The sequence below is a fragment of the Macrosteles quadrilineatus genome, unplaced genomic scaffold, assembly GCF_028750875.1.
Source record: "Macrosteles quadrilineatus isolate MER2022 unplaced genomic scaffold, UCM_ALF_1.0 Scaffold_4__1_contigs__length_99947679, whole genome shotgun sequence".
Classification (NCBI taxonomy): domain Eukaryota; kingdom Metazoa; phylum Arthropoda; class Insecta; order Hemiptera; family Cicadellidae; genus Macrosteles; species Macrosteles quadrilineatus.
The window spans coordinates 82,370,540-82,392,517 of NW_026542597.1; the positions used below are offsets into that span (position 1 = coordinate 82,370,540).

A 21,978-nucleotide genomic window follows, 5' to 3' on the forward strand; every position below is an offset into this window, starting at 1 on the left:
GAGCCTGAAACCCTTCCGCATGTCCTTGGCTCTTGTCCCTTTGGTGCCTTACTGCGTAATGCAAGACATACTGTAAGAGCAATGATATCAGAAGAACTACGGAAAAAAGGCTGGCAAGTAGTAGAAGAATTACATTGCATTGAAGATGGTGGATCGAACAGAAGATTGGACATTTTAATTAATATATGATACAAAATCTAAAAGTGGAATTGTAATTGATCCAACTGTAAGGTTCGAAACATCAACAAATCATCCCCTAGAAGTAGAGATGAAGAAAAAAGTAAAATTTATAGTAAATGTGAAACTTATTTAAAGAAAAAATATAATCTAAATTCTATATCAGTAATTGGCATAATGATTGGTGCAAGAGGGACTATTACAAAATTTTTTTTGAAGAATTTTTTAAAAAATATAATCTTCCATCAAAATTAAAAAATGAAATAGTCATAAAAGTGTTAAAAGAATCATGTAAAATCATTCAAAATCATTTATATGGACAACGTTATTAATCTAAGTTACATATTATTTATATCATAAATTTAAGTTTTTTTACTGTGTCTAATAGGCAAAGATTATTAATAAACTCAGTTTCCAAAATAAAAAAAAAATATATATATATAATATAATATATTATATATTATTTATTAATATATTATATATATTTTTATTTTGGAAACTGAGTTTATTAATAATCTTTATATATATATATATAAATATATGGGTCTGTTACTTACTATCTAAAGACAATGTATTGTGCAGCAAAAATTTAAGAAAATGAACATTGAATACCGTTATCAAATGGTAGGTTTATCATCTTTACTTACTTACTTACTCCTTCTTCATCTTTTACCCAAAAAAGGGATAGATTGCGTCTCGACAAAAAAATAAAACATTTTTTTTACACGCACAAAAGAAAAATAAGTCCACAACGTGTAAAACCGTTAGATATAAAAATCAATATATATGCATATATACAAGTTAAAAATGACTTCCAGGGATGATGGAAAACATGGCTACCGCATGAAAATCAGCTTTATCAGTCTTTATCATCAGCTCCTTAAGACTTTTGTTCATACCTCATAGGGATATTGCAAAGAGAATTAGAGATTGTTATAGTATGAATATAGTTGTATTTTAATTAAAACTTTTATACTCTACGAACCACATTTTGTGCAATTCTTATTTTTCCTACTACTTCCTTCCCCCTCTCCCGGACAGTTGTTCTCTGTCTCTCTCTTGTCACGCTCCGTCATCTTTTCACGGTGCTTGTTCTCTGTTGAGCTAAGGCCATTTGGCGACTTGCACAAATTTCATTTAACTATTCACCATGTCTTCAAAAGCTGAATTAGCCTGCGTTTACAGCGCTCTGGTCCTCATCGACGACGACGTTGCCGTTACCGTAAGTATTTTACAGATGTTTATTGTTTTGTCAACTGTGTTAGGTTAGGTATCAGCAACCCATAGCACGTGGCAGCCTCAATTTATGTGCTGCTATTTTTGATTAAAAGTATTTTTCGTCCAAGTGCTCTGATGGCTAGTATGCTTATGATGTAAGCATGCAGTAATTTTTACCATATTTTGTTGTTTAACTTTTTCTCAAGGCAATGAGGCCTCTTCCTAAGTTATAGGTTAGGCCTAGGCGTTAGTGATGCGTTGCGATATGTTTTGACGAAATGTGCCGTCTCAAGATGTTCTGCTTATTGATTACTTAGTGAGAGGTTTGTACAAACGAGATGTTTCTCTTGATTGTTGCATTCGTTACTTAAGCCAAAACGTCTGTCTGTCTGGCGTCTGCAACTGTCTAGAGATGGGCTAAATGATTCCATCTATGTAGCCGCTACAATTATTCCAGCTACACTCGTGGACTCATTACAAGTAACTGTTCCGATTCCAAACGATTACGTTGTTACCGCCGTTACAGAGTGGCCGCAATCGACCGATTGCACTCGTAATCGTCATGGAATTGATACTCTGATGTATTCCAGTTACAGTAATGCCTTTTGAATCAAAGTTTACTGAAGCCAAATAAATATTTGTTTGTGTTTGTATCGCAATAAATACAAATTTAAATGAGTTGCCAAAATATAGGATTCATGAATTATTAATCATTAATCAATTATCTAATCTATCATTAATTTAAATTTGTATATTATTACACAAATTTATAAAATCAATTACTCTAGTAATTTGTAACAATTGAATCATTCTAAGGAAGGTTTAGAATAAGCTAAACTACGGGATATGTTTTTGCACATTGTAATCAACACAATTTTAACTAACATTATTTTCAAATCATAGTGGATTAATTTAATCCGATAAACTGATTTGGATTTCGCATTCAAAAACATCAACTGTTTACCCACGGGTGCGAGGCGGCGGCGGAGTTAGTTAACCCTTAGAGTGCCAGGCGAGAAATAAAAGTAACGCTCAAAAAATGCCAATGATTTTTCCCGAAGGTCGCGCTAAAAATGCCGAGCGCAATCTGGCGATTTTTAGGTTAAAATTTCGTAAAAATCGAATTTTCGATATTTCGACCAACGAAAATCGATGTGTCGCATCTAGTAACTTTCGACTCAATGTTAATATATGGGTTAAAAGAATCCGAGTATCCATTCGGTTGTTATGACAACTGTTCGATCATTAGGCCTACGAAACGTCCGGTCAGCCGGACGTTGGCACTTTTGGCTCGTTCTAAAAACGTCCGTTCAGCCGGACGTCGGCACTTTTGGCTCGTTTTAAAAACGTCCGGTTCCCCGGACGTTGGCACTCAAAGGGTTAAGCGGAGCGAAGCGAAGCTCTTTGGGATCAACTTCAATTCAATATTTATAAAGTGTTGGACTGGACTGGGGAATGGGGTTATCTCGCTTGTCAAGCAAGCTGGTAGCTGGACTCATTTACGGAATCGAAAAGGCATGGAATCACCTTCTCTAAACGATTCCAGGCACATCGAATTGCTACTGTAACGAAGTATTTGGAACCGGTACTCTGATATTTGAGTAACGATTACTTTGGCACCAACCATGTAACGATTACAAAGTAACGATTCCAGTACTTCGTTCCCACCTCTACAACTGTCTGACTTACATTGCATTAGAGCTGTTACGAGGATATCAATATTATTTTTCAAAATTTATTATTAAATAGCTTAGCAGACAATTATGTACAACATAGGTACTGTTGATATTTGAATAAACATGTCACTCCGTCATGTCAGCAGAAATAGGCAATAATTTTAAGTAGGTAATCTTAATTGTATTAACTGAGCCGTATTTCCCTTACTTGGGGCCTCAAATATTTTTTTCTTGATAGGTACATATATTTCACCCGTGTTCATGATTTTGCCGCTGTCGTACGACGACCGCGGGAGACGGTGATGATGTCAACATGGCGGCGCAGGATGTTAACCATTTCTCTGTGGCCACATGAGTCGTTCATGAATCCGCCGCGATCAGAGGAGACAGAGATAATGTCTCAGCGCTCAAGATGTTCACCATTTCTCAGCGGCCATATGAGACGTTCATGATTCCGACGTCATTGGAGAGCACTGAGATGACGTGTCATAAAATCAATAGACCCTTGTATAAGCTAGTCTCCTAGGTATCTTTCGATCAGATTGTTGGAAACAAAAGGTCAATTGATCGAGTTGAAGCAATAGGCCCTACCACGTGTATTTATAAACCCTTAAGCTCAGACCTTTGAAGAATCAGAATAAAGAGAGGGGTCTCTCTTGGTGAGAGCCGCCGGGGCCCCTCATAGATTCAAAATAATGTTTACATGACATTTCCAAAACTTTCAGTCTTGCTGTTACTATTAAACATTTAGATTTAAATACAAAATATATTGTCAATAGTTTTTATGGTTGCACTTTAGTTTACGTCCTAAATTTGCTATTAACCCTCCGAGTGTCCATAGTTTAGGCCTTAATGTCCGCCTATTTTTGGCGCATTTGCAAGGTTTTATTAAAACGGATCTGAAAAGCTTAAAACAATGTTGATTCTACTGTTCTATATACCATTTTGTTTGGAAAATCATGGGCTTCAATATTATACATAAAACATAAGGAACATTTGTTTCAAAAAAAAACTTTTAGGTAAAAAAAAATATATTTTGGAAAATTTTCAAAAAAAAAAAATAAGTTCGCACTTAATGAAATTGTATAAATTATAGGCCTATAGATATTTGAAAATAGGCTAGCCACTTTGTTCTAAATTTTATGAGGATTACAAATAGGATAATAATATAAGGAAGTAGATTTGCAAATAAATAAGTTATGGGCAAAAAACAGATTTCAGTACATAGCGTTTAGCTAAGAATGCATAGCCTAACCATAGCTAGGAATCTGGCTGATAATTTACATCAATATCACTACCTACTTCTTCAGGATCATCAACCAGCCCTTCAAAATCACTTAAATCTTCTTATAATGCACCACTTATATCACTACTTTTGATTTTTAACACTAAAACAATGATAAACGTAATAAAACAAATCAGTCATCGGTCTGAGGTTAATCAAGCTGTTTACAAATACGCACGTCAGCTGTCTGCTACAATATTTTCGGAACTAAAATGAATAGCGCTTAGAGACAGACCTCCGGAGAAAGCTCTGAATCTAACAAAAAGAACGATACCTAACTCGATCCAGTTCAATCCGATTCAGTCAGTCATGGAGCCTTCACCGTAAACGATGTTCGTGTGTCGAAAAATCGACAAGTGACGCTCGGAGGGTTAAACCTTATAGGCCTACATGAACTACCAGCTGATAATAAAATGAAACTAAGTACCTAAACTAAACCCAACCTTAACCAACTGCATTACCTATGTGAGTAAATGTACGTAAACTAAAGTGCAGCCGTTTTTATTGCCGCTTAAAACTATAAGATACAGTTAGTAGTGGTATCAACTTATGTCACTAACTTATTCCTTAGATAAAGTAAGTAGGCCTAATATCCATAAGCCTTCCTCGTTTTTGAGGTAAGAAAGACCTCTCATTCATTGGGGGTAAACTTTCGGCAGATACAATAGAAATTTGATGCTAATTTTCAATGACGTAATTAACGAAACAATCACTATGAGTTAATAAGGACTCGGTAAGGACTTCTCGGTTCTCTTTTAGACGAATACGAGAGAAATTATATGCTCATGCTGTACTGAAACGAAACAATCGTCATGAATATTTCGTTATTAACCTCTCGGTAAGATCCTCTCGCTAAGCAAAATTACAATCAAAACGTCTTGAGAGGTATGAACAATCAAAATGTTTCGATCTAAAATCTCTTGATCACGCATCACCACTAATGGCATTTCCATTTTCGAAAGTCCCTTTGTTCCCAGAAATGGCCTTCAGCCACAACCTCACTATGCCTAACGTCATAGTTAGATTATCATTGTTGAGTGGCAATCGTGGGTACATAGATACGCCAAACTTAGCTGACATGTGCCAATCGTCAATGCCAATCCCTAGGTTTAATCAATAGATTTAGGAACGTTAACAGCAAAGCAAGGAGTGAGCCGGTACAGTACAAAGGTGATAAATTTTGATGGCAGTGACCAGGATCCGAACCCACGACTACGCTGCCTTGGGCCCGAAGTCCGCTATGTATAGTTTTTTACTATGTATAGCAATACCATATAGTCAATGGTCACCACAGGAAGTAAGGCGTGGCTAATTTCACGAGCTGATGATACCCTGAGAAAGATGGTGGTTACTGCGACGCTATTGGTGACGTTTGCGCTAGCTCCGCCCCAAGGCTTTTGCCAAATTAGGCCTACTGTAGTGTAGGTAGCCTACTCAGTAAATAGATTAGATTTGAAAGACGGCACTGGATAGAGAATTGATATTTAATATTGATTAAATATTACCGGTAGGCCTATACATTATTTAATATTGATATTTGATTAAAGAAGAATATCCTCATGATAAATTACTTACTTACTTGAATACTGCATCGGTGACCGACAATGTCAGAATAGATTGCGTCAAACTTATAACTAATTGAAGAATAATAAAAACTTATGATGGCGGCGGGTTGCCAAAAAGTGGTGTGTCCTCTAGCTCAGTCAACGAATAGTGAGGTCTGCGCACCAAATAGTCTCCTTCAGTTTGTCTCTAAAAGCTCTCACGTCCAGCTCACGCACTTCAGATGTGAGTGTGTTGTAGAGTTTGCTGGTATAGTAAGGGTAGCCATTTCAGGTCCAGGCAAGACTGCATCTTGGCAGGTCAAGTAAATGGGCATGCCGTGTCTGGTATGAGTGTTGGTCCTCACGTCGAACAAGCGTTGCTGAGTTACAGCATGATTAAATAAATTATATGCATAATAAACTACTGTATAACAAAATTATTAAAATCAATTATAAAAGACGTTTTTATATTAGGCTATAGCATTTAATTTGAGTTGTTGAACTTGCACTGTGTTGATATACAGCCTGTTGGATTGTAGTAAATTTTCAACCTTACATAAAAATGCCAACATGCTGTTCTGTTGGCTGTAATAATTAATCTTATTACGTTAAAAATATCACGGAATATTATATCACACTTATTTATAACAGGACTCCCGTACAGGCCAAGCTGTCTAGGCTCTGCTTATTTGTAATTGTTACTGTGTCTGTATTTCTGTACAGAGAAAATTATTTCCATACTTAAGTTAAAAATTGGACTTTTAAACAAGTTTAGTTAAATTTAACTTAGGTAGGCCTACCTACTTATTATAAATAGTTGTAACTGAACTTCTGTATAGGCCTAGCAGTATAGGCATTAAAAGGCGTACGTATCGTAATCATAACTGTACAAGCCCAACCAATTATTTATTTATTGTAGTCGCAACTGGACTTTGCAGGCCTAGCAAATCTCTATATTTATATATGATAGGCTACCGTTAATAATATTTCAAAAATACTGAATTCCTGCTTCAGAAATATAGTTTCTATAATTTTCAATATGAGTACCCTCTTTTACTGTTTATAAACTAATATTTACCATGAAACTAATACCGTAGCAATAACAACAATCAAAAAGAAATTATCTGCTTGGAATAATTCAGTAAGGCCGCCAGTAATTATGCGAATCAATGTGTTATTAATGAACGCTTAGGCTAATGGTATTCATCGGACTGTCCTTTTCTCCTGTACTGTCTTTTGTAATTTGCTAGTTTACAATGGTTTGTAGATGCAGGTGTAGATGTAGATTGTTTGTCATAACCAAGAAGTGTTATTATCCAATGTTGTATACCCTTGGGCACTTTACGACTTCATTGGTAACTATTATTATTTATTCCTTCCTTGAATTAACTTGTGGTCACAGTTACAGCTGTAGCAATTTGAAGTAGATGATGGAATGAAATCAACTTTAATATTGTAACTATAGTTTTACAATAGCTTTCTTGATAACACATCATGCCTTTTCAAGTAGCTCAAAAGTCAAAATCAAATTAAAGCTCTTTACAATGCAAAGTTTGCAGCTTCGGTCATAACACTGTTTTGAAACTATTATCTAACCTGCTCCAAGAAAGAAATACAGTGAAGCTATTTCACAAGCAGTTGCCTCAGGAACTGTTCCTTATGCTCATTCAATCTAAAAGTGTACAGTTATTGTCAAATTGAAATTTGTTTGTTTAGTAAAATCAAAAATATTTGTCGAAATACCCCTGGTAAGTTTGGATATGTTCAGCCGTTATTGAGTTAATTGATTACATAGTTTGCATAAGATCCGATATCTGCCAAAAAAGATTTCCTGACAGAAGGCCTAATCAAAAATCCTAAACAAACTCAAACATCGTTTATTCAATTCTAAAGTCTTTTCAAAGTAGATCGACATTAGTTTTTAAGGGTAATATAACACCAAAGTAATATCAATATATTCGTTATTAACGATACGCCTATTGATATTTGGCTCCAATATTATCGTGATATCGATATTAGAGGCTGGAATCGAATATCGATAGATTGCTGATATCGCAACAACCCTATGTGGATGTAGGGGTTGTAGAAGGAAGAGGGGTTTTAGGCTGTTGACTATTTAGTGACTCATAGTGCAAATACCGTACCACCGCCTGCGACAGTTTATCTGGTACCGGTACCAGTTTATCGATATTTGCTGAATTTGGCATTGCAGTGAAATTCCTCCTGGCTTTATCTGGATGATCGTGTGTCCCGGACGCATGACGCCCTGCTTTTGTCTTGGCTAATGGCTAATATGTAAAAATATCAACTCTTGTTTAGCGATGTATTGCAAAGCCTATTCCAAATTTTAAAACATTGAACATTGCATAACATGTCATATGTTAAGTGTTAGGTTGTAAAAAAAAGGTTCTCTATGTCTTCTTTTTTCCCCTTATAATACCGGTATGTTTATTGATGGCTAATGGATTGTTCATCGCTTTAAACATCATTGAACAGCAATGTTTTTACCCATAAACATCAATTTTGCCCTTAATCGGTTATTAGCGGTCATTTATGTAGGCCCTAGTTATTTGCCAAACCTAAACAAGAAATGCAAGGCTCGTACCTTAAATTTATACTTGTGTCGACATGTCGTTAACACTATCTTTACTCAATCTACTATAAGTTACTTGGATCGTTACTTGGTCCGTATCTCTTCACAGTCTTCATTAATGACCTCCCTGACGCACTTCAGAACGAATCTCTGCTTTTCGCTGACGATGTAAAGATTTTCTCCACTATATCTTCTTTAGATGACTGCCTCCGGATTCAGAGAGATCTGACTATAGATATACCACGAACAAAACAACCTGCGCAGAAACGAAAAGATCACGTGGTTCGCGCAGGTAGGTGGGCCGTACCATTGAAACCTGCGCGGCTCGAAACGGCCGAGGGTTCTTTTGTTTCTGGTATTACTATAGTCTTGATCGTTGGTGTGAGGACAACAGGATGAATTTGAATATCAAGAAGTGCCAAGTCATTACTTTTCATCGCTGTAAAGTCCCTATAAACTACAATTATTCAGTTCGCAACATAAATATTGACCGAGTGCAGCAAGTTAAGGACCTCGGCATCATCTTGACGCCCTCATTGAACTATCAAGCTCATGTATTGGATTTATGCTGTAGAGCAAACAGAACGCTCGGTTTCATCTTCCGTTTCTCAAAGCAGCTCAGCGGTTCAGAAGTTCTAAAGTCCCTTTACTGTGCCTTGGTGAGGCAAACTCTCGAATATGGTTCACCAATATGGAGTCCTCATCAAAGGTTACTAATAAATGAGCTGGAGAAAATTCAACGAAGATTTGTTCGAATGGTGGGCTTCAAGATGGGATTCCCATACCTTCAGGTGCCCATTGACACTATATCCCTGGAACTTGGTCTTCAGTCGCTGGAGGAACGTAGACTCATTGCTGACGGTCCTCCTGCACAAGATTATCAACGGAAGAGTCGACTGTCCTGACATGCTCCGCCAAATCCATTTCAAGACTCCTTCCAACACAAGGTCGACTGATCTGTTTATCAAGCAACAGCACCGCACTAGCTACTCAGCAAACAGCACGATGGTTCGGGTCCAGGGAGCTGGCAACAAAGTGACAAGGCATGTCGACTTTTTTCTAGACAGCGTAACTACTTTGAAAAAGAAGATCATCAGTCTCAGTCAGTCCTAATTAAAATTGTTTTTCGTTGTACCATTCATACTAATACTACTTGTCTGTAAAAATTTCACTTTTGTCTTTGCATTTAACTTTAGGTCTGTTGTTGCTCTTTAATCAATTTAATTTTTATATTAGTCAATCTATATATTTATCTTTCTCATTTGTTATTGTTGTTAGTGGGTTTGTTGTTATTGTTTCATATTTTTTATTTATTGTTGTTGTCTTAAATTATTTATTATTAGTATACCTTTGTTATTTTGTCAGTTGTTGTTTTGTTTGGCTAGGTTTGGCATTGTTACTGTTATTTGTTATTAGATCATTATATATTGTTGATTTATTTCTAATATAAGCACAAAATTTGTATTATCAATTAAGTCATCCTGAGTTTAATGTTTTGTTTTGTATGCTGTAAAATGGAGATGTCCGTGGGAAATAAATAAATAAATAAATAAGCTACTTAGTTCACTTGACTCTTTTTCAGCACTGAATCATCCAACGTTCCTACAGTCCAAAATATTATGGAGTATCTTTAAGAGAAGGGAATGGAGCAGACTAAGACGATAGATTTAATTTGTTCAGTTTGAGTTACAGTATAATATTTTTATTTTGAACAACATTTTACATTAGGCTAACAATATTGTTAGGCCTAGCTGCCTAGATAAAGAAATAATACTGTAGTCTGAACGGGCCAACGAGATGGACACAGCAGACGACAGCTCGCTACACTTCCCCCTGCTTGCTATAGAACAGCATAATATTTAATTTTTTTACATTAAATATTTATTTAAACACTTTATTGATGTTTATATACCATCGATTTTTTGTTGATACATCAATGTTTTGAGAAATTTTGCCATCACTAGTTAGCCTATGTTATGAACTTTTTCTCTAGGTGTAAAATCGATGATAAACTTAAACCTACAAAACTAATTGTGCCCAATGTTGTGTCTATAAGACAAATAAAAACAATGGTCTATTTGATTACAATAGAATTGGCTTGAAAATTTGTAGAAATTTATAACCCAACAAATGATTGTTGTTTTTAGGGTGAGAAGATCCAGACCATTCTGAAGGCAGCTGGAGTAGATGTGGAGCCCTACTGGCCTGGGTTGTTCGCCAAGGCTTTGGAGGGAGTCAACCCTAAGGAACTCATCACCAACGTAGGCGCAGGAGTGGGCGCTGCCCCCGCCGCTGGTAAGTTTATTTGGAACTATTCTACCAACGTCCCTGCTAATATTTTGTACTTATTTGCCGATAGCTTTTTTTCTGAAAAAGAATAAAATTACAAAAGAGATTGAAACTCTTTGAACTCAAGACGGTCATCTACGTAGTTAGTCGTGTACTCTGTAACAAAAATTATGGTTGAACTGCTCTCTGGTAATTTTAGGGTTGATTGTTAATATTAGGTACAGAAAATAGTTTTTAAACGCCAAGTTAGGCCTAACCAGTTAAGAGTACTAATAAATTTATATGAACTATGAACTACAAAAGGTTTTATATTTTTCATTCCTAAGCCAAGAGTAAGAGTAGGCCTAAAATTATCTAGATAATTGAATTATGTTTAGGCTATAAATTATGTTTTGACAAGTTAATGATGAAATCATCTTTCGGGACTGATTGCTTTGATGAGAGTAAAATATCCCAACGTGTTCTGAAGCTTGTCTGAAACAGATTTACACTAAACGGACTCTTTTAATCTGTGCAAGTTGTTGTTATTTTATGCTCTATTAAGGAGTTAGTAAATTGTCCGTAAATTAAGGTCCCACAGACTCCAGTTGCGACCAAGCAAGCTAATAATATTTATTTCATTCCCTTTTATTTTTCTCTTAATGGCAAGTTATCTGTAAACAATCTATGCTCTAGCCCAAGTTGTGTAATAAGATTTTCTGGGTTCTTGGATGTCAACTGGATGGTAATCCTGTTAAATTTAATAATTTGGTGTCGACTAATACTGGTAATTCTGGTTATTTGTGATAATTTGTATTGTTTGAAAATGCATTCGGTTTAAGTATTAACTACTGAATACAGACTTTTTAATTACCATTGGTTATGTTATTGCCTTGTTCTCAACCATGACGGTTTATTTAAGTAGAGTCGCGCAAACTCGGCACTTGATAACTCGGTAGTCTGGATAACTCGGCCATCACCTGGCTCAGATAATTAGTGATTTTTTGAGTCCGAGTGAAAGTCCATGTATGGACTCAATCCAGCGCAAGTCAAATCATTCACAACTCGTACCAAGGATTCGTTGTACTATATCTGATGACTTAATACTGACTTGTAATATAAATAAAAAAGGTGCTTTGGTGCTTAAAAGCTTTAAAATTGCATTGTTCTTATTTTTAACCCTAGTTCCCGATAATTTGGTATTTCACAAACTAGCACCCTTCCAGTCCACATTACGCAGAGTTTGCCAATACTGTATTGATTATTATAAAAAATTATAGGCCTATTTTTTTTTACAATAGTAGGCTATGCTATTTGTTATTAAAATACCTGCAAAGGTTGATTTGCACACATCAGTCTCAGTTGCATCCGCAATTCCTTAGTCAACTGTCCGTCAGTCTTCCGTTTACCGTCAAGAGTCAGTCATTTACAGTAATGTTACGGACAAGAATTTATTTTTATTAACCTATTCTATCAAATTTTTATCGTCCATCTTTATCATTGTTACAACAGAACTTAAAATATCCACATGAAAGTGTCAAACATCACATGATCGTCAGTCGTCTGAACAATACCAAAATATTGGCATGAAAAAAGCTGAAATAGACTGACGGACCTGTGCGTAGAGTGTAGATAGCGAAACAAATCCATTTAAGAATACATTTTTTTACTGTGAAATGTGTGTGACGGAACTGTTGTGTGTGAATAACCTTCATAGTAATTTACAAAAAAAGTAATGTTGGCCTAGTTGTCCCATAAGATAAGCCCACTTCAAAGGGAGGCTTAATTTTCTTTTTTCCCTTTGCTTTTAAACGTTATGACTAGTAATATGACAACAATGTGCTCTCCAAGAAGAAATCCTGTATCAGTAAGCCAATGATGACCAATCTTTCGGGACTGACATTTTCTGCTGAAAGTAAAATATCCCAACGTGTTCTGAGGCTTGCGAAATAACTGAAACCAAAATAAACATTTAAGGGTTTCAGTTTTAATAATTTATTATTATTTAATGATGCCTCAGCCTTAACATTAATCATGTATTATTTATAGCCCCTGCTGCCGCTCAGTCCGCCGCTGCTCCGGCTGCTGAGAAGAAGGAGGAGAAGAAGAAGGAAGAGAGTGAAGACGAGTCTGGTGATGACATGGGCTTCGGTAAGTGTTGCTCTATACTTTATAAGCCAAAATAATAGTTGTTACACTTACATAGTTGACTCTCAATGGGAGCGCACTTGATAATCTCGACACACTCTGTAATCCAAGGTTGCTATGAATGAGTCATCAGCTGATATCTTTAGGCCTACAATATTGGAGTTGAATTTGTGTTGAAAGAAGTCTTGCGTTTCTCCACTAATTTCCTGTCTGATTCCTGCTGTTGTTTTACCATTATTTTTCTGCAGTAATTATTTCCCGAAGGGAAATGTAATTGCTTTGGTTTTGTAAATTTGACCTGATTTTTTGATTACTTGAAATACACATAATACTCACTTAAACTGTGAAAACCTTAAGGCCGTAAATTTCAACAATGAAATAACCTAAAATAATGCAAAAATTGTGCAGTCATGTCCTAAAAATAGGGATGGGTCGGTTCCGATTCTCTATTCCACATAAGTTTCAATACCGGGAGTGTTAGGAAAGCATTGATTCCCTACTTTGGATTCACGATGAATTTGTGATCATCAGCCGCAATCTTGGTGACACTGACACAACATAATGAACAACTGATCCATAATCGCAATGATTATGTTTCTGTTATTTTGTATCACGAGTAGTCCATTGTTCATTTAAGATGTCCAGCTAACCTGAATCAATGAATTATGCCAGAATTTGTATGACTGGAGAATTTTTAATTTTAGAATAGGCCTATAAATAAAAGCCAATAAAATTTACCAGTTATTCAATTGATCTCTTATATGTTCTTATGTTAAAAGTTTAAGTTCTAGTAAACCAGTTGATTTTTTGTATCCACAAATTTATTGTTTGTGTATTTCGATTTGAGTTAATCTCTTTCTACATTATTTTTCATACCTATTAAGTACGTTTGATTCAAATTTAACAAGCTAGTGATGAAATCATCTTTCGGGACTGATTGTTTTGATGAAAGTCAAATATCCCAACGTGTTCTGATGCTTGTTTTGTTTATACAACTTTTAATAACCGTCTTTCTGAGGTTATTCTGAGAATCATAAACTTTGTCATGCTAAGCTTGGGTATTTTGAAAAAGGAGAAATGATAAGGCTACATGAAACATTTGTGCAATGAAGAACATCTGTAATTACGCTAACATATATGAAAAGTTTTCAAGTAATAAGACAATTTTTTCTGTTTCAGGTCTCTTCGACTAAGCTTCACTTGTTCCAACTGACAAGACTTTTAACTGTACTTTTGTACTTTTGAATAAAAGATTTAATTTTTATTATTTGAGGTCTTACTTAATGCCCTACTTATTAACTCTCTAGTCTTACATGATTACACACCGATTGCAAGTTGTTTGATTTGATGGTCTAGACATAGTAAATGGATGTAGCCTAAATGGCAAAGTCGTTTAGAAGATCGGGTTTTGAGCCATTTCTGATGGGTGTCTGGTTTAAAGGTTATAGTGTATCTCGTTAATAAACGATGGATGTTTTGAGAAGTGATAAAAACTATCTACTGTATGTCTAGAAAACAAAAACAGAGGGTACACCTTGGACACAAATTGTTCTCCCCCTCTTTCCTGTCAATTTCTGTTGAGTGTTGGTTTGTTTTTTTATCCTGTTGAATACTTATTAGAAGTTCTCTTAATCGACAAGTAACTTCATGTTGAATTTGATGCTGGCATAAATTTTCTTTTGGATTTTAAAATTTTAAACCAAAAATTAAATTGTGCATTTAAAATATACAGTTGAGACTTTCTTAACAGCTTTTGAATATCATCCCACTTCTATTTGAATAACGAGAATAACTAAGTCACTTGACGACTGAAAAACTTAAACCTGTAAAACTTCTAAAAGCCAATTTTAAAACATTAAGGGGTTCACAAACTTTGAAGGGACTCGACACTTATTTGAAATGACTGAAAAGTGAAATCCTGAAATAATTTAAACCTAGGATTGTATTCAGTCACAAGGCTTAAGACGGAAAATGAAATTTTAGATCGTAGCATAGCAGATTCTGTGAGTCACTATGTTCTTTTTGAAAAAGAGAATTCATATACCCAAAAGCCCATATTTGTTTTAGTGGAGTAGCCTTGAAGTGCCTTGTCACTGCCTAAGACTAGCTGTTTCTGATAGATAATAGTTAAGTCCAATGATGAAGTAGCTAGGCCTATAACTGGGTCGAACAATCAAAAATCTACTGACTGCTTGGCATTGAACTGGTGGATTTGAGACGTTTGATCAACAAACAATTATTCACCCTTGACGTCTTGGGTAGGGATACAGATACACCTACTGCACTATACTCCGCCCACATAATTTAGGCTGTTTGAGGGGAAGTGATTCCATCCCCTCCACTGCACCAACAGACGACTGATACACATCCATGTCTGATAAGACTTCTAGCTCGCTGGGAGAGCCATTTAAACTTATGGTTTGGGATTGTATCCAGCAAAGCAAGGAATGAGCCAGTACAGAACAATTATCCATAAATAAGATTTAGTGACGGGCAGTAGGACATGAACCCACGGCATCGCTGCCATAGAATTGTTGTCTGTCTGTACTGCTACCAGCCCTCAACCTAAACCTAACAAAGGTAAGCAAATTTCTGAATTTAGATTTTTCATAGCGTAAGCCGTGACCCCCTGCACCCATTTTTACAAGGTAATAAACTCACAACTCAATTTTCATTCAAATTTATTACAGTTCAACTTGTACATCATTTCCAAACATTCAACCACATATGAATGCGTATATTTTAATACGGACTCGTCCGCTTCGCGCAATCCCTCTGACGTGAAGTTGCACTTTAGTTCCGCTGGGCTCCACCTCTATCAGATGGATAGCTGATAGGTCTGGGATGTTGTCGAAGGGGACCCACCAAGCTGCGCAGACAGTGTTTGCGGTCTCAAACATCCTGTAGCCGTCTCCACTAGCTGGGACCTCTAACTCATCTTGGCCGCCTCCGTTACCGTTGGTGTAGATCACCGGAATGGCAACCATCTTGACAAACGCCTCGGAAGACGAGAACATCGCCATCAGTACCACTAGACACACACCTCCCTGCCACATGTTGAATTTGAATACTGTTGCAGTTCTGATAGTGCTTTATTTTATAGCAGACTTTATCTAGGAAATAAAGAAACAAGGTTATCTTGGTTGAACTGTGGAAAAATTTTTGTACTCTACAGCTTTAAGGAACTTTTAGTGCTGAATTGTGAACATGGTTAATGTACAGTTAATTATAAAAAATGATTTCTCTGTTGTATCATTGGCTTTATACCTACTAGTTCGGCTGAAATCGTTGGCGATGGATTTTAGTACACGATAGGATGTCTAGTGTAGATATAAAGTCAATGGTTGTATACTCTACTGTCAATTTTTTTTATATAAAATACTCATAGTTTAATCAAACCTCAAGTTGCATTTAATTTTATAGGGTTATAGCAACACAGCATAGAATCAGCAATTTTAGATATATTTTTATTTTATATCTTTTAAATATACTTTTTTCTACGATAAAGGATACATGATCAAGGAACAACCCTTTTAATAAACAAATCAGTTATTTTACATACTACAGTAATAATCTTGCTTTACATTTTCATAATCACACCAAAAATGGAGTGTGTCTTTTAGCTGACTAATGCAAATTCAAAAAATTGATTTCTTAAAATTGTAAGCCCTAACATACAATTTATAGGATCTCTTTTATTCCATACATTTTTCAAACTTAATACTTTCACCTAATGTATCCACACTAGTTAAATTTGACATAATTTTGATTCCATTAACAAGCATGGTTTAAGTTGTTCAACGCTGAAGGTTGGGGCAACCGGTAAGACATCAGTTCAATCTCTGCATTGTAAAATGACATTGCATGGTAACAGAAATACTCTGCGTTTTTGTAAACTCCAGTTTTTGATGCGCCGGGGCCCACTTCATGATCAGGAATACTGAGTACATTTGAGCTTAAACCTGGAACATCAGATTTTGGTTGAAGTGTATTCAAACCATTCACTCTTCCATCTTTTTCCAACAATTTCTTGCTTTCATCGTCCAAGAAAGAGGTTAACGTTAAGTGAATGGATTTTTTGTTAATGAAACTTGTAGGAGCAGTCCTGAGTAAGTTCGCTTTTCCAAACATTCTAGGTAGAATTAATTGAAAGTTTGATGAACTTGATCTAGAGGTGTTGATATTTATTTGTTTGCATCATATGATTAAGTTATGGTTGTTACTATAGAAAAACAGTTGTTTTAATATTTAACAAGATTATTTTGCAGAGGCAAAGCGTAATAATAATTTATGGATATATAAATAGGGCTTTATGAAAATTAGATCAACAATTTTAATCTAAGTACAGTATTGTTATCAGTTTTGACTTATTTTTTATTCCTAGAATGGAAAGTTTTTAACGTACCTTTCCGGGTATTGCTAAAGAGCCATATGTTAGTTTGTAGTTAGTAACACTGCTAAAATCAGACTTTGGTTGGAAATGTGGTTCTTCTAGCATTCATTGTTGGTGTTTAGACTTTAGGGTCTTGCTGCTGGTTATTCCGAGAATTCTCATTGTTTTTAAGCTTTGTTCTGAGCTTTCTGCTTGGTGTTTTGAGCTGATTGTTGATCCAAACCAGCGAGCACTCTGATCCAAACCCACAGCTGGTCGTTCTGAACCTGCAGTTTCATACTCTAGGGCTGAGCTCAGTGGCGGTCCTGGGGGGGGGGGTGATGGGAGGGATATATCACCCCCAAAAATTTTATATTTCATTAGCCTAAATTCTTTCCAGGGGGGACCCCCCTCTTTTTCTAGTGTATATTCCATAACCCCCCGACCCCCGGGTGGTCATTCACCCCCCCTGGCCCGAAATGAAATCCTGGGACCGCCACTGCCAAAGCTTGATGTTTGTTCTGGACATAGCTTGTTATTTGGCTCAATGCATGGTGTAGTCTTTAGAATGAGGAGGTTTGGCCATTTCCGACTGTTTTACCCAGAGCTTACAAACACATGTCCCTCATCGGTGTGGTCTCCACTCCACGCTGTCAGTGAAGTTGAAGGTGTCAAAAGTTTTTGGTCAAGTATAGAACATTATACAGCTGGTCTGTTCTTGACTGCTTGTCTCTTTTGAGGCTGCACTGAAGATCTAGCTATCAGTGCTGCTATCACACACCTTCTTGATCTTTCTCATACTACACAGTTATCTCATCTGAAACATGAAATTGAAATCCAAGGTAAGATATTATTTAGTAATTTTTTTTTATGTTGGTTTTTAAAACTTAAGACTATAATAATATTTTGAAAAAATGTTTTTAAGAAATTAAATCTTATCAATTAGGTATGTTAGTTACCGAAATGGTTTGAATTTGAGCTTTATTACCATGAGAAAATAATTGGGCAAGATCAATACGAAGAAAATTGTTTGCAATATATATTTTTTAACATTAGCATAACACCACTAATAATAAGGAAATACTGTGATTGGTCCTGATTTTAATTAGGTAACTATTTTAAATTTATTTCACAATTTTTGCAAAATCGGCTGAAGTACAATTTTTTTTCTTAAGGTTTATTGTTCATGAATGATTAAAACCTCCTTATAAATAACTTTTAATATCTGAGTGTATGCAATACTGTATTAATTTGTAATTAAAATATAGCAGGTATACATTGTTTTGATTTATTTATGAAGTGTTATGACTATTATCAATATCAAACAAAATATACATAGTATACCCTACTACTGCCTCTGGGCCTGGGTCTAAGTACGGTTAACCACAGAGAAATTACTTCTCTGTGGGTTAGCTTGCTGTGGATGGCAATGCAGTACGTCAAGACGGTGCTGCAGTCTGGTGAGTAAACCAACAACTACTAGAATGAGTAACTATGGCAGAACTGACAACTTCGCAGTTCCCCTACCACAAGTCTAGATTTAAATTCGCTAAAAGTGTTTGAAACATGATTTGAACACACGAAAAGGGTAAATGAAGAATTGGATGCATAGGAAAACCAAAACACTTACTAATCCCAAATTGTGTGGCTTAAAAAATGCTGTCAACAACGTTAAATCAATTACAGGTAGGGAATAAGCGGAATGTGTAAAATTGTGTATAATAAAAAATAATAAAAAACATAAATACTTTTGAAATTTAGCAATAACAACGTGGTGCAAGTCATTAACTATAAACTTAATATGTGCATTACGCACATATTATAATATTGCATATCGGCATTTGATGGTGTAGTTGACATCATCATAAAAAAATTGGTAATGACCAATCAAAATGTGTAGGAAACAGTGATGCTTGAATGTCTTTGTGTATTTTATCATAAACACATTACACAGAAGTTGAGGTAGCCAATATAATTTTATCATTTTTTGTTTCTCGAATCGTGGTGCTAAACAGTAATTGTGTAGCATTTAAAAATTATATGGAGTATTTTGCTCTTGTTGACTGTAGCATACAATCGAAATCTATATATTTAATTCCGTAAGCGAATCGGTGTCTGTACCCATGAAATAACTCGAGCTAGGAAAAAGGTCAGGTCATGTTGAGGATTCATTCAGCTCAAGGTCCAAGGACGTGAAGAAAATATCAGAGGTGTCAAAAATTACCCCTTCTCTGGCCCACAGACCGTCAAAGATTCAGTGATTTTATAAAGGAAGCACAATGTTTCTACAAGCTGTTTTAAATACACCAGCTGATGTAAACATTGCGTATTTGTTTTTGATTGATTTTGGTGTTCTGTTTTTAGGTTAGAATGGTTAATGCAGTGTTGAAATCTTGAAATGTATCGTGTTAGGGGAAGACCGCGACTACGAAGGTGAGTATTTAAGAATTTATGTGGTATTCCCAGTTTCAAGAACAAATTATTAATTATGTTGGATACCTGGCAATCATAAGGTAAACCAACATAATATTTAAGAATGGTGCACAGCAGGGAATGGCTAAGGCTTGCAATTGCTGATGCTACGGGCCCCTTGTAAATATTAAATTGAGAAATCATTTTATTGATAATCTTTCATAAAAGCACAACAAATTGAATATAAATCTTATGGTTGAGGAGTTTGCGGAATATTATGCATATTGCTACTCTCTATTTAGAAAAGTAAGCAATGTAAAATACGATATGAAAATGATGATTGCTTATACAAGTCGATTATTGTTTTGTAGAAGTCAATTCAAGATAAGCACGCGACAAATTTTTAAATATTCTTAACACAAACTTAAAATTTCGATGTCACTAAAGTCTATCAAAAACAAGAGCCGTATACCAGGGCGTGGGCGAGCCAATCTACCATAAGGTTTATTTTTGTTCGCCAGGCCAAGGTAGCTCAAACCTTATCGGCTACCTTTGTTATCATAAAGGCGAATACTTTTGTTATCAGTAGAACAATTACGTTGTGTCGTTATGTTCATTGTTCACAGACCGTGTCGTAACATGGTAACGGCTCGCGCCACCTGCAGGGAACTGGTACATGTAGGAACTGAAGTAGGATAGGAACTGCGACCTATTAGGAACTGAAGTAGGATAGGAACTGGGACCAGTAATGAACTGAAGTAGAGGATAGGAACTGGGATCTGTTAGGAACAGAAGTAGGATAGGAACTGAAAATGTTATGAATTGGGACCTTTAAAGAACTAACAGGATAGGGAATGGGAACTGTTAAGGAAGGCGTAGGGTAGGAACTGGGACGACCTGTTAGGGACTGACGTAGAATAGGAACTGGGTCCTGTCACTCCTGTCAGGAACTGCGAAGTAGGATAGGAACTGAAACCTGTTTGAAACGGACTTAGAATAGGAACTAGGGCCTGTTTAGGAACTGAGTTAGGATAGTGACTACTATCTGTTAAAAAACTGACTTTGAATAGGAACTGCAACCTGTTAGGAAAGGTGTAGGGTAGGAACTGCGACATTTTTGGAACTGGTCTATAATAGGAATTGCGACCTTTTTGGAACTGGCGTATAATAGGAACAGGGACCTGTTAAATTGACTGAGGATATGCGCTGGGATCTTTTAGAAACTGACGTAGGATAGGAACTGACACCTGGTCTCAGGAGGAACTGACATAGAAAAAATACTACCTATCAGGATCTGAAGTAGGATAGGAACTGACGTAGGATAGGAACTAAAGTAGGATAGGATTAGGAACTAACGAAGAATAGAAACTGATGTATGATAGTAACTGACGTAGGGCAGGAACTGGCGTAGGATAGGAACTGCGACCTGTTAGGAACTGAAGTAGGATAGGAACTGCGACCTGTAAGGAACTGAAGTAGAGGATAGGAACTGGGACCTGTTAGGAACTGAAGTAGAGGATAGGAACTGCAACCTGTAAAGAACTGAAGTAGGATATGAACTGCGACTTGTTAGGAACTGAAGTAGGATAGGAACAGCGACCTGTTAGAAACTGAAGTAGGATAGGAACTTCGACATGTTAGGAACTGAATCACGATAAGAACTGGGACCTGTTAGGAACTGAAGTAGAGGATAGGAACTGCAACCTGTAAAGAACTGAAGTAGGATATGAACTGCGACTTGTTAGGAACTGAAGTAGGATAGGAACTGCGACCTGTTAGGAACTGAAGTAGGATAGGAACAGCGACCTGTTAGGAACTGAAGTAGGATATGAACTGCGACTTGTTAGGAACTGAAGTAGGATAGGAACTGCGACCTGTTAGGAACTGAAGTAGGATATGAACTGCGACTTGTTAGGAACTGAAGTAGAGGATAGGAACTGCAACCTGTAAAGAACTGAAGTAGGATATGAACTGCGACTTGTTAGGAACTGAAGTAGGATAGGAACTGCGACCTGTTAGGAACTGAAGTAGGATAGGAACTGCGACCTGTAAGGAACTGAAGTAGAGGATAGGAACTGCAACCTGTAAAGAACTGAAGTAGGATAGGAACAGCGACCTGTTAGAAACTGAAGTAGGATAGGAACTTCGACATGTTAGGAACTGAATCACGATAAGAACTGCGACCTGTTAGAAACTGAAGTAGGGTAGGAACTGCGACCTGTTAGAAACTGAAGTAGGATAGGACCTTCGACCTGTTAGGAACTAAAGTAGGGTAGAGACTGCGA

At 36.2% G+C, this 21,978-nt stretch overlaps 2 protein-coding genes across 2 annotated transcripts; one reads left to right on the plus strand and one right to left on the minus strand.

The window, feature by feature from the left end:
* The first annotated feature begins 1,218 nt into the window (after window positions 1-1,218).
* LOC128993395 (60S acidic ribosomal protein P1-like) lies at window positions 1,219-14,173 on the plus strand. The gene is made up of 4 exons (XM_054417274.1): window positions 1,219-1,399; window positions 10,641-10,788; window positions 12,811-12,912; window positions 14,089-14,173. Exons 1-4 carry the CDS (start codon window positions 1,328-1,330, stop codon window positions 14,100-14,102), a joined length of 336 nt encoding a protein of 111 aa, XP_054273249.1. The 5' UTR covers window positions 1,219-1,327; the 3' UTR covers window positions 14,103-14,173.
* Window positions 14,174-15,573: 1,400 nt separating this feature from the next.
* LOC128993394 (uncharacterized) lies at window positions 15,574-17,581 on the minus strand. Its single transcript, XM_054417273.1, has 2 exons — window positions 17,315-17,581; window positions 15,574-16,022 (listed from the first exon to the last, which is right to left on the minus strand). The coding sequence occupies exon 2, from the start codon at window positions 15,963-15,965 to the stop codon at window positions 15,627-15,629; it is 339 nt and encodes a 112-aa protein (XP_054273248.1). The 5' UTR covers window positions 15,966-16,022; window positions 17,315-17,581; the 3' UTR covers window positions 15,574-15,626.
* Window positions 17,582-21,978: the final 4,397 nt, after the last annotated feature.

Coding starts and splice junctions, on each gene's coding strand:
- LOC128993395 (XM_054417274.1), top strand. CDS start 1,328: ATGTCTTCAAAAGCTGAATTAGCCTGCGTTTACAGCGCTCTGGTCCTC. Junction 1,400..10,640: donor ACGACGACGTTGCCGTTACC/GTAAGTATTTTA, acceptor TGTTGTTTTTAG/GGTGAGAAGATCCAGACCAT. Junction 10,789..12,810: donor GGGCGCTGCCCCCGCCGCTG/GTAAGTTTATTT, acceptor TATTATTTATAG/CCCCTGCTGCCGCTCAGTCC.
- LOC128993394 (XM_054417273.1), bottom strand. CDS start 15,965: ATGTGGCAGGGAGGTGTGTGTCTAGTGGTACTGATGGCGATGTTCTCG.